We start from the raw sequence: 13,479 nt of genomic DNA on the forward strand, positions 1-13,479 counted from the left end.
AATTTAAATATATATTTTTTAAAAAAAAAAAAAACACAAAAAAACCCTGTGACTTTTCATTAATTGCATGATCCTAGTTGGAACAATTTGCATGAGTGACAGTCCTCAACAGAGAGACAGCATAGAAAGATTTGAAAGGACACAGTTTCTGGGTCATGACACAGAGCCCTACAATACACACACTCTAGACACACTAATTCTCTTTCTTTCTGTGTTTCCTCTTCCCTGTCTTTTTCTTTTTCTGGTTTTTCCCTCTCACATATTTGCTCTTCCTATTTTTTTCTTATTTGCCTTCTTCCTAAATGTCCATGACTGTTGCTGTGTTGTCTTCCTTTATTAATCTGCTCCTCTGTGTTTTTCTTTCACCTTATTAATGCCTTCCTATGCTTTTACTTCTATGACTCCTTAACTCCCCTGATTCTCACACTCCCATGTTGTTACCTTTATCTTTCTCTCTCTGCCCTTCTGTTTATCACTGACCACCTACTTGCCTATTTCACCCTGTTCTCTTTATGTTTCGGAGTCAATTATTTTCTCTCTCTCTCTCTCTCTCTCTCTCTCTCTCTCTCTCTCTCTCTCATCTATTATCTATCTATCTACCTATCTACCTATCTATCTATCTAATCTATTGCTATGTCCGCCTTTCCATCTGTTCCTCATTTCCTTTCCCTGCAGGACCCAGCCCCTGGATCATGACAAATCTAAGCCACCCTTCTGAATTTGTCCACTTGAGCTTCTCATGTTTCGGTGACCTGCAGGTTCTGCTGTGTGGGCCCTTCCTCGTGCTTGATCTTCTTGCCTTCATGACAGTCTCTGTCAGAGCTGACATCCACCTATGGACTCCCATGTACTACTTCCTGGGCAATTTTTCCTTGCTGGAGATCTTGGCGACCACAACTACAGTGCCCAGGATGCTCTCAGACCTGCTGGTCCCCCACAAGGTCATTTCCTTCAGGAACTGCCCGGTCCAGTTCTACTTCTACTTTTCCCTGGGATCCACCTCCTTCCTCATCCTGTCAGACATGGCCCTTGACTGCTTTGTGGCCATCTGCCACCCACTGCGCTTTGGCACTTTGATGAGCTGGCCTAGGTAGCTCCTTTCCTCGCCATGGTAGCTCCTGGACTCATCTTAGTTATTGCCATGGCAATATCATTAACCACTTCTTCTGTGACAATGCACTTCTGCTGCAGCTATCCTGCTCAGACACCAGCCTGCTGGAATTCTGGGACTTCGTGATGGCCTTAGCCTTTGTCCTCGGCTCCTTCCTGGTGACCCCCTTCTCCTATGGCTACATTGTGATCACTGTGCTGTGGGTCCCCTCTGCCAGTGGCCGTCAGAGGGCTTTCTCTACATGTGGGTCCCACCTCACCCTGGCCTTCATTGGCTACAGCAGTACCATCTTCCTATATGACAGGCCTGACAAGGCACATTCTGTGGAAGTCAATGAGACTGTAGACTTGGTGACGTTAGTCCTCACTCCCTTTCTGAACCCCTTTATCCTCACCCTCTGCAATGAGACATTCAAGGCTGTGCTATGCAGAGGCTGAAAGGCCTTCCCAAGGCACTAGAATGAGCCTGAGGGACCCAGCCAGGAGCTCTGTGAGGAGACAGAGGACAGCTGGATGGGAAGAACTCTGTCAGTTTCCTTAGATGTTTGTCCCTCTGTGCCTCTGAATGACAACTATAGTGAGTCCCCAGTGCTCCCTTGTCTTTACCAAAGCTCTCATAGACCACCATGGGCATGCTCCCTATACCCACTAGCAGCTGCAATAACTCTGAAAGTAGCCCGGAGTCTGGGGAGCCAGGAGTGGGGCTTTCAATACAAGAAAGTACATGGCTTTTATTCAAGGCAAAGTAGCCAGGCCATGTTCTCTGATCAGCGATATGCCAGTGTGTGTGTGTGTGTGTGTGTGTGTGTGTGTGTGTGTGTGTGTGTTATGTTCCTGAAAGCCTATTCCCTTTGGAATTAAACATTAGGTTCATCACTTTCCTCCCCCAGCTAAAAATCTTTAGATATTCCAGTAACTTGGTCCTCAGAGTCACTGCATTCTCTTAGCTTTCATCTATCCTGGATTTTTAAAAAATATCCCCAATTTCAAATATTCTGCCAAATTCTTTCTACAAATACATTTTAATTTACCAAACTACATTTTGCAGTAAACTATGATGACTTCACTTATCAAGAAAGTACTACTAGCGCCAGTTACTTTAAGTCTTAAAGTTTAAGACAACAAATCTACAAATTTATTGCAAATATCAAGCTTTTTAAAAGTCAATTATGTGGAGAAGCTCCAGTGGTGCAATCGGTTAGCACGTGGTACTTATAAAAGTCCATTATGTGGAAATAAACAAGGCAGGGAACGGGGCTCCTTTGGTGGATACAGATTGCCTAGCTTTGGGAAAGTGACTCCCTTAGTGACCCCCTGGTTCTCATTATGTTTTCTGGTGTCACCCCAAGCTAACCCCTTCCTAATCAAGGTGCCCTTTTCTCTGACTTTCTGAAAAATTCATTTATTTCTTGCTAAGATGCTCCTCATCCAAAAGAGAGGTTCACCTTAGGTTGAAAACCTTGTCCCCTCCAATTACATATCAGAGCAGTGACTCTTATGTTTGCTGTTGTACCAATGGATTTATTTTCTCTAATTATTCATTCCTCACCAGCTCAAAGAGTAAATATTTGTAGAATAAATGAAAAAATTAAAAATAATTCTTCTGATGAGATTGTTTGTAACACCCAGAACTAATTTAAATATAGGTAGAATCAGTGGTGGGGTTTCATGACTCCCCACCTTCCCACCCACCCTCCACTTGTCTGGCATTCCAGCCTCAGAGATGCAGTGCTCTAGTAAGCAATCACTAAAAGGGCAGGGTTTTGAATGGCTAACACAAGAATATATTCTCATGCATGTAAATCCTGGTGGGAATCAAAAACATAGATCTATTACTTACAGGTTGGAGGACAAATAGATATGAAAGTTTTGATGGGGAAAGATAAAAGAATCAAATCATTTTTTTAATATGTTTTTATTGATTTCAGAGAGGAAGGGAGAGAGAGAAATAGAAATATCAATGATGAGAGATAATCATTGATTGCTGCCTCCTGCATGGCCCCTACTGGGGATTAAGTCTGCAAGACAGGCATGTGCCCTTGATTAGAAATGAATCTAGTACCCATCGGTCCACAGGTCAATACTCTGTCCACTGAGCCAAACTGGCTAGGGGTCAAATCATTTTTTCAAAACAAAGTCAGGTCTGGGTCCTTTAGTGACCCTGCATGCAGAAGTTTGATGAAGTGCAACATTCCTCAAAGACTAAGGTAAAAAATTTCACTGTTGCTGATAGAGGACCATATTCACATCAATTTAGTTCACCACTTCTCCTTTTTTGTCATTTTGTTTTGTTTTGTTTTTATTGAATTTATTGGGGCAACATTGATTAAAATTATATAGGAAAAAGGTTAAGGGATTAAACAAAACAAAGTCTAGCAGTTCTTTAAGCTTTAAATCTCCCAATATAAATATAATCCTTGCAAAAAAAATTTAACAAATATTGAAGAAAGGTGGTTGTGATCCAGTGGTCTGTTGGTAAATGTTTACCTACCAGCTATCTAGTTGTACTATTAGCTGACTTCTACCATTTGCCAATGTTGATGGCTTCAATACTCCAATCATGTCAAACTACCAACATGATACCCCTGAATTTGGAGTTGTTAAGACATGCTCAGCAGAACACTATTATACAGTATTTATACTATCTGTATATATAAAAAGCCAGCAACTATGACAACCAAAATCAACAACAACCAGTTGCTGTGACACCCACTGTGGCCATCAAGCAAACTGGCCTAATCAGGGGGTGGGGCCGGCCAACCAAGCTCCTGTGGCCCTACCCCAGAACCTGCCCACTCTAATCAAACTCTTCCACCCCAATCAAAAGTGGGGTGGGCCAGCCAAATGCCCTCCAATTCCCCCTAGCCCTTCTCCCAAGCCAACTGATCAGCTGACTCTATCCCCAATCAGCTGGCCCCACCACAATAGACCTGTAGCCCCTCCCCCTGGTTGGCTCCACACCTGATAGCCCTCCCCTTCCCCAACAGGGTACAGGACCAGCTAGCCAACCACCCATGGCCCCTCCCCCTGGCCACTATCCCCCAATCAGCCCCCCAACCCCAACTGGGGCAAGGTCTGCTGGCCAATCATCCACAGGCCCTCCCCACAGCTGTCCCAGCCCTGATTGGGTTCCCATCAAGGCAGGCCAGCCAGCCAACCACCTGCCATCTCCTCCCCTTGACAGGTCCAGTCCCCATCATCCTCAATTGGAGCCAGGTTGGCTGAACCCCCCACCCATGCACAAATTCATGCACTGGACCTCTAGTCTTTATATATAAAAAGCCTGTGACCATAATGGCCATAATGATCTGTAACAACCAGTCACTATGATGCCAACTGTGGCCAGCAAACCAGCCCAATCAGGGGGTGGGGCCAGCTGGCCAACCTCTCAGCCCCTCCCCCCTGCCAGCCGCCCCTGATCAGACTCTTGCATTCTGATCAAGAATGGAGCCAGCTGTTGAGGCAGAAAAGGTAACTTGGCCAATGGGGCCCATGGTGGGCTCTGGTGTGCCTCCACCACCACTGCACCGAGTGGCCCCGGAAGCAGTGTCAGAAGAACTGTGGTCCCAGGATCTTAGGATGAACAAGCTCACGTTCGGGTTTTGAGCAGCAGAAAAAATACTTGCTGGGGTAATTCTTTTGGAAAATGAGGCCAGGAATGGTTTCTATTCTGTAATTCATTTGAAATGTAAGGTATTAAAACCATCCTTTATGCAAAATGAAAAAAAAAAAAAAGAACCACCTCTTGATTTCATTGATCTTTTGTACTGTTTGGGTATTTTTCATACATTAAATGAGCATTTTAAGCCAAAAAAAAAAAAAAAAAAAAAGTGGATCAGGCTGGCCAATTGCCCCCTCCCTTCCCTCTGCCAGCCCTGCTTCTGATCAGCCCGCCTCACCACAATATAGGCCTGTAGCCCCTCCCCCCAGCTGGCCTGCCCCTGATCACACCCCCCACCCCAATAGGGCATGGGGATGGCTGGCCAACTTTCCGCCATCTCCTTTACCCATAGGCCCAGCCCCTATCTGCCCAAATTGGGGCCAAGGCAGCCAGACCCCACCTGTGCATGAATTCATGCACTGGGCCTCTAGTAGTTATATAAGTGACACAAACAACACCATTGCATAGATAAAGATAAAATATAGTAAAATAATTAGACATTTCAAGTTTTTATTATCTTTGTTTTTAGTAGACTCTTTTAAACTGTAAGTTTATTTTATTGATTTTAATAATGACTATGTTTAATTCCTAAAAAAATTAATAATCAAGGTTCAAGAACATGATGATAGCATATGCCTATGGGTTTTCTCCCAGATCTTATCACCAATTCAAGGCAGCACCATTCATTCTCCTTTCCCTGAATTAGATGTGTACCATGTACTATGTAAGCAAACCTTGTGCAATTGTCCTTTAAGGGAATTATTTCTAAGCTCTTTCTGAACTTATTTAGGTCATTTTCAAACTGGAAAGCATTAAAAGTCCAGCACTGAAGGTAATTAAAATATCTTTTGTGAATACAATATTATCGCCCTAGCAGACAAAGACTTTCACATGAATGCCCAAGTACCCACCACAAGGTTTGTTGGAGTCAGATATGTCCTGAGATTTCAGTGAGTGAAGCACCTTTCAGAGGACACTTACAAATCCCAAGAGTTAGATCTGCTTAGTGAAGACAGCCATGACCACTCTCCAGAAAGTCCATTCATTAATTCCATTTCCCACCTTTTCATGCCCAAACAGTGTATCATTTTTTATGTCTATACTATTTACAAATCCAGTATTCTCTCTCTGGAATTCACTTTTCCTCTTCTCAACCTGTAAAGTTGTTCATCATTTATCAAAGTTCAACTCAAACTACACCATGTTTCAAAAGACCTTCAATTTAACCAAAGAGAATAAGGGACTTCCTCCCTGTGTTCCCAGAGTGCTTTGCATATAATGGTAACCAACACATAGTTTTGTCTTCCCACACTAAGAGCAATGCTCCTTCAATTAGTCACCATGACTTCCAAATCTTTGTATGTTCTGTGTCTAGAACACAGTAGATGATCAATAAATGCCAGAAATCTTTAGAGATTTATAGATAAATTTGGAATATAAACACTTTGACCTACAACATAGAATGCCACCTTAATTGACAGTAATAGAAATGTAGTAAACAAAGCATGAAAAGAAGATACTCCACTGTACTCTGTCTTAGTCGTCTGACCTAGTACCAGTTCTAAGACCCGCATAACAACAGGGACTAGAGAAAGCACTGTGGAAGGTGAGAGGTCTAGAAATTGTTTAATGGCCATATCTCACTTGTAAATCTGAATATTTTCTAAGGGGATATGTAGCTTTCTTCATCTATTTTCTAGTCTGCCTGTATAACTCAAAATTACAGAACTTAGTGGGTGAATGTTACGGCGAGTCACACTGAGTCTGGACATAAGGGTTTCATCTTAAAAGTTAGAACTGTGCAGCAAAGAAATGGCCTGCCTCACAGTTGTGAGTGCTCCATCTCTAGATTTGGTTCAAACAGGGCCTCCGTGCCTACCTGAGATGTGTATTGTAGTTGGGATGCGTGATCTGAGGAGATGCACCTGTATGACCCACATACAGCCTTTCAATTAGCCTCATGGAATTGCAAGATTCCTGGGGAGACTTAGTTACAGCCCCTTTGACTTAGAACTAGAATTCCAAGTTTGCTTCCAGTGAGGTAGAAAAGATGTTAAAATAATTTTCTGGGTTATGTCTACCCAGGAGTCCCTAATCACATCAAGACAAATGTGTGGCACCAAAACATTTCTAGGTCATGTCCACACAAGATTCTAAAAGTAACTCAGAGGCTAAGCCATTGGCCAAATACTCTCAAGCAGTGTAAAGTCAGACTAGGATGAAAATCATGAGGCCTAAATCCTGGTCCCTGTTTCCAGAATTAAGACCTGGGATAGAAATCATTAAGGAAGGGTGGCTGAATATTTTTGTAAGGGGATATATAGTTTTCTTCATTTGTTGGCAAATACATCCTCAGATTCCCTTTTCCAGTGCCCTTGGTGTCCCTGACACTGAGACAAGGACTTTCTTACACAATTTCCTAATTGCAAGTTCCACCAGCACATTATCTGAATCAGTGGTCCTCAAATATTGATGCAGGTGAACCACCTAGGGGCCCTTATAAAATACAGACTCTCCAAAACTGGTTTAGCTCAATGGACAGAGTGTCGGCCTGCGGACTGAAGGGTCCCGGGTTTGATTCCTATCAAGGGCATGTACCTTGGTTGCGGGCACATTCCCAGTAGAGGGTGTGCAGGAGACAGCTGATCGATGTTTCTCTCTCATCAATGTTTCTAGCTCTCTATCCCTCTCTCTGTAAAAAATCAATAAAATATATTTTTAAAAATAAAAATAAAATGCAGACTGTATTTTGGTAGGTCTGGGGTAGGCCTGAGCTCTCAGGAAATGTCAGTGCTATTCCAAGGATCACACTTTGAATAGTAAAGGACCATAGGCAAGTTTGATAAGAATGTGTACCTGTGTGATTCTCTTGTGATGAGTTGATTACTGTGGACACCCACGGCAAGCTATACCTTTCCCAAGCTGACCAGTCAGATATTCCTCTTGAGAGAGAACACTATGAAAAATAGGCAATAGGCTGCTCCAGGCAGTTGATTATTTTTAATTTTTTAAGAAGGGAATGTGTGCAGAGATGAGAGTAGCAGGAGCGAGTCTCTCAGGGGGAAAATCTGAGTGGATTTGTGTGCTGATTATTTTAGGGGGAGAAGGGAAAGAAAGTGTTTGCATATAAGAAAGAGATAATTGCTTTCCATTTAGTTCTTCAGTTTTTTTCACAAAGTTTGTAAGGAGGGTAAGTAATTAGCCCCTTGAGAGGTGGAGGAGAAAAAGTTCTCAGGATGTAAAACTGTTTTCCCTGCTGGCTTTTACTACAGAATCAACAGTTATCTGCCCAGCCCTAAATGGTTTGGCTCAGTGGATAGAGCATTGGCCTGTGGACTCAAGGGTCCCGGGTTCAATTCTGATCAATGGCATGTACCTTGGTTGTGGGCACATCCCCAGTAGTGGGTGTGCAGGAGACATCTGATTGATGTTTCTCATCGATGTTTTTTAACTCTCTCTCCCTCTCCTTTCCTCTCTATAAAAAATCAATAAAATATGTTGGGGGGGGGGGAGGGATCTGCCCACTTTTGGAGAGGCCCACAAATAGAAACTTGTCCCGTGATAGGTTTTTGTGTTTTTGTGTTTGTTTAAAATATATATTTTTTTAATTGGAGATTAAGCTATCTGGTAATAACAGGAGACTCAGGCCTCTAGGTTGTATATCCTGGGCCATTCTTCCCTTCCTATCACTTCCTTTATTCAAAGCTGTACTCTGTGGTGAGCCCTTACTGTGACTTGTGGTTACTACACTGCATATTAAGACTAAGACCTCACCTCTCAATATCCTTGGAACAGAACTGGCTTCAGAAGCTTGTATCTACTCTGTTCTATTTTGCAAATACCAGCCCAGTCCAGGTTCAATGTGGTATAAGAAATCATACACCAGACTTGTTCCTGCTCCCATCATCTTCCCATGACTTCCCAACCACACCCAGATTTTCAAGAAATATCTTCCCTCATCCTTCCTCCACCCCATTACACACACCATCAATCACACTCATTTCCTCCTTCTCATCTGGCTTCTATGGTCTCTGCTTTACTACCCAGGGCTCTTGGTAATCTACTGGCCATTCTGCTATCAGGAAACCTAACTTCAGAGGGCCTTCCTGGGACATGGACCAAAGGACCTGTGGGAGAAGAAACTAGATCACTGCCAGTCTGGGGCAATGATCCAGCTTCCCTTCTCTCTCAAGTACATGAGAAGGATAAAGGCTAGGCCTTGGGACTTTAACTTTATGAATAAGGGGCCTTGGAAAGTGACCCTCAGAATCACTTCTGTTTAAAGGCAAGAAGTTTTAGCGGCCTGGATGGGGAAGGGGGCAGGCAGCCTGGGAGTGAGTGATGCTTCAATCCTAGGAAAGGTGCAATCCTAGAAAAGGCAATCCCAATGGAGGCACACAGTTTCTTCTCTTTGGGGGAGACCAGCCTTCTCTACTTTTCTTAGAGAAACTCCCACTTTTAGAAACCCATTCTAGACTCTGAAGTCAGTTCCTGAGAAAGAAACACACACAATCAAAAAAAAAAAAAAAAAAGTTGCACACAAAGAAATGTAAAGGGATTTGAATAAACTATAGAGCTGGACTGGGGAAGAGAAATTTCTTTTTTGTTGTTGTTGTTTTTTTAATATATTTTATTGTTTTTTTTTTACAGAGAGGAAGGGAGAGGAATAGAGAGTTAGAAACATCAATGAGAGAAACATCGATCAGCTGCCTCGTGCACACCCCCTACGGGGGAAGTGCCCACAACCAAGGTACATGCTCTTGACCGGAATTGAACATGGGACCCTTCATTCGGCAGGTTGACTCTCTATTCACTGAGCCAAACCAGTCAGGGTGGAAGAGATATTTCTAATAGCATATTTTATAATAATAGCCACATTTACTAGGCTCTTAGTATGACCAAACCCCGGACTAAGCTTTATTTAGATTATCTCTTTTAGTTTATATTATTGCAGTGTTTTCACTCCATAGCTCCCTCAAATTCATCCATTCCTTAACCATCTCAGGCTCCCAGACACTTGTTTGAGACATTCAAATTATGTGAGTTCATTAGCTCTCTGTAGTGAGTGAGCAGAGACTTCTGGGAGGGGAGGGAGCAGGAGACAGTAAGAAAAAGGAGGTCATAGAGCACCAGTCCAGGCACTTAGATGTCCACTTACAGTGGAAGGTCATAAGCCTATGACTTAACAGGCGCCTTTTGGTCTTCTTATCTGTGGGTTGCTGGGTCTCTGAAGAGGATCCTTTTGCTCATATCTTCAATGACCTCCTTGACCTTCTCATTTCGGAAAGTGAAGATGAAGGGATTGAGGAAAGGAGTCACCACTGCAGTCATTAGGGCCACCACCTTGTTGAGGTGTGTGGCGTGACCCTTGCCTGGCCTCACATAGATAAAGATGGCACTGCTGTAGCCCAGAACCACCACAGTGAGGTGGGAGGCACAGGTGGAGAAGGCCTTCCGGCGCCCAGAGGACGAGGGGATGTGCAGGACTGTGGCCACAATGAGGACATAGGAGATCATAATAAGCAGCATGGTGTCCAGCACAAAAAGCAAGGACAGAAAGAAATCCATGAACTCAATGTGGCGAGTGTCAGAGCAGGACAGTTTGAGAAGTGGGGCGGAGTCACAGAAGTAGTGGTCGATGACATTAGGGCCGCAGAACCAGAGGTGTGTTTTCTGCAGGTTGAGGGAGACGATGGAGAGGAACCCAACCACCCAACAGACCAGCACCAGCTTCACACAACTGAACTGTTCATGATGATTGGGTAGCACAGGGGGCGACAGATGGCCACGTAACGATCGAAGGCCATGACTGTGAGGATCAGGAAGTTGGTGGAGCCCAAGGAGAAGTAAAAGAAAGACTGGGTCAGGCATTCAACCAAGGACATGGTCTTATGAGTGGACAGCAAGTCTGCCAGCATCCTAGGAACCACAGTGGAAGTGACCAGCACCTCCATGAAGGAGAAGTTGCAGAGGAAGAAATACATGGGTGAGTGGAGGCGGGAATCAAGGCATGTGAGGGTGATAATGGTCAGGTTCCCCAGTAATGTCAGCACATATAGCAATAGGATGAAAGCAAACAAGAGGATCTGGAATTCGTGGAGATGAGAAAATCCCAGGAGTACAAATTCACTGACAATGCTGAAGTTACTCATTGCACTTGACACCAGTTCTCTATATCATCTGTGAAAAGCCAGGAAATATTAGTGAGAAATTGCCATCAGCCTCTCTCTTGACCTTGCTCCCTGATAGCTGCCCCAGCTCTCCAAGAATGCTTGCCTATAAGCATGATTAATCTCCGTGTCCAGAAGACATTCCCAAAGGGCGAAAGTTCCCCAAAGAGCAAAGGCAATAATGGTGTCTAATTTTTTATACCTGTTTCTGATAAGCACATCTAGGAGTTAGCACCTTCACATTATCACCATTCCTAAAGTTGCCTCTGTTATATCCCATCATTCATTATTTCATGCAACACATTTGTTAAATTCCAACTCCATGTAGGACAGTTGGTGGTTCTGGTAAACTCTTCCTAACTTCCATATTTAATAATATTTTAATCATAATAATACCTGTTATTAACTGAGTTTTTTCCATGTGCCAGAACTGTGCTAAGTGCTTTATACATTACTTCTTTTCTGTGCTCAATTCTCATCCTCTTTTATTTCTCTGTGACATTTCAGGCTATGAATAATCCATTTTTTTATATTATTTCCACCCCTTTCTATAAGGACAGTCCACTCTAAGTTCTCCAACAATTCTGACTTGTCCCTGTTTGGTTCTTTGTCTTTCTAAGTATGGATGTCCCCATATTTTTCTTCTCATTCTTCTTTTATCTCTCTATTCTTTTCTTTTAAAACTCACTATCTCCCTTAACCAGAGCAAGCTTGAAAATGTAAATTAATCTGAAATCTGTATGCTTGTTCTCAGCCCATGTCTCTAACTGCCTGGTGACCTCTACACATACTCAACATGTGTAAAAATACACCCGTAATCCTCCCTTATCCCAAGTCAATATCACTTTTGTGACTTCCCAAACCCCAAGCCATCCAGGTTTGAAACCTGGAAGATACTCTGATTTTTCTGTCTCTCTTCTAAATTACTTGAATTACCATTCTTAGAAATATTTTTTATCCAGTCCTCCTTTCTTTTTCTATAGCCCAAGTTCATAGATTTGTTTCCTTTAATCATTGCAACAGCATTCTTATTGGCTATCCTATTGGCTATCCTGCTATTATATTTACATTATTTTTATAAAATATTATGTCCATAGGCTGTTTTTTTTTAATAGACTGAGGCAATGTGATTTTATGTATACATTACTCTTAAAACCAACTAATTAAACTAGCTAGCCATTTTCTTTCATGCAGAAAAAGACTAGAAGAATACATTTAAAAAGATTAACAATGGCTATTTCAAGTGTGAATTATAAGTATATAAATGTGCATCTATAGCTACAGTTATTTCTCTTGTTTGTTTACCAAATTCTTTTTATATGAATATATATTATTTTAGTGATCAAAAAAGTATTTTTTAAAGAACAACCACATCTATTCCTTCCCATGTCTGCTAAATCAAGCACAAAGTTCCCCTGATAACCTCAACTTCCTCAGTTCTGCCCACCTATCTCTCCAGCCTCTCCCTCACTTCCTTCTTGCCACATACTCTGTGCTACCCACATCTTGGACCACTTACTATTCTCCAAATGTTAATTCCACCCTGCTTTTATGCCTTTTTCCTAACTGTTCACTATGCTTGGAATACCTTGTCCTGCCATTTCTGCCTAGTGAATTCTTACCCACCCTTTTGGGACTGTCTCAAATGTGTATTTTGTGAAGCTTCATCCTTTATTCAGATGTAAATTGAGGAAGTTAGCATGTCTGACTTACATTAAAATTATTCTTGTGCCAGCTTTTTCCAAAATGCTAGTTTCCTTGTTTGTCAGTGGCAGGGCTCTCTTTTCATCCTTATAGCCCTCACAATACTGAGCAATGTATCTTACAGCGTTAAGACTTAATAAATTTTAGTGAAATAAATCAATGAGTACATTTATTGGGTTTTCATTTCTAGTCCTGCAAAGAAAAGTTTTGCCAAACGGAAACTCATGTTTTTTATGATGATTTGTACGTGCTCACTGTGGGTTTCCCCAGAAAACAATGGGGCACTCATGGCCTGACAATTTCTTTTCAGAAAGGTAAGATGAGACCAGGGGTGTTTCAAACTCTAATCCCAGAAGGGTCAGGACAGGACCTTGTAATCAAATAGAATACTATTTCTGCAGCAACATACATGAATATTCATACTAAATTAAATAAAGCCTATAAAATAAGGTCAGATCAGATTTAGCTGCCTAGTTAGTCTGACACAAAATCAGAAAAGAAAATTCAGTTGTAAAGGAGCTTTGATTACAGAACTGTGGATAAGGGGCAGTGAGTAAGTCAACCTCACTCACTGAGTGCCCACCATGCACTGATTCCTACACCCCAACAAGTCTGTGATATGTAGATGCCAACTATCACATATGGCATCTACATATCACAGGCATGGTATGTTTAAAGGTCTTAGCCCTGCATCCCATAAATAATAATTAGACAGCTGGGGTTTGAACCCAGGTTTTCTAAATACAACACCTATTTTTTTTTTTTTTACAGCAATCAAATGCCAAATGTTCCATGTTTTCAAACATTGTGCCATATCAATCTCTGGACACAGGA

The 13,479-nt window shown here is 42.3% G+C and overlaps 2 protein-coding genes across 2 annotated transcripts; one reads left to right on the top strand and one right to left on the bottom strand.

Annotated features, from left to right (window-relative positions):
* The first annotated feature begins 692 nt into the window (after window positions 1-692).
* Window positions 693-1,574, top strand: LOC118714566 (olfactory receptor 6V1). The gene is given in 4 exon segments (XM_036429943.1): window positions 693-1,086; window positions 1,089-1,112; window positions 1,115-1,537; window positions 1,540-1,574. Coding segments are annotated over 4 exon segments (876 nt in total).
* An 8,402-nt stretch (window positions 1,575-9,976) lies between these two features.
* On the bottom strand, window positions 9,977-10,994 carry LOC118714567 (olfactory receptor 6V1-like). The gene is given in 2 exon segments (XM_036429944.1): window positions 9,977-10,512; window positions 10,515-10,994. Coding segments are annotated over 2 exon segments (945 nt in total). The 5' UTR covers window positions 10,924-10,994.
* Window positions 10,995-13,479: the final 2,485 nt, after the last annotated feature.

The sequence above is a fragment of the Pipistrellus kuhlii genome, unplaced genomic scaffold (genome assembly GCF_014108245.1).
Source record: "Pipistrellus kuhlii isolate mPipKuh1 unplaced genomic scaffold, mPipKuh1.p scaffold_m20_p_10, whole genome shotgun sequence".
Taxonomy (NCBI): Eukaryota; Metazoa; Chordata; class Mammalia; order Chiroptera; family Vespertilionidae; genus Pipistrellus; species Pipistrellus kuhlii.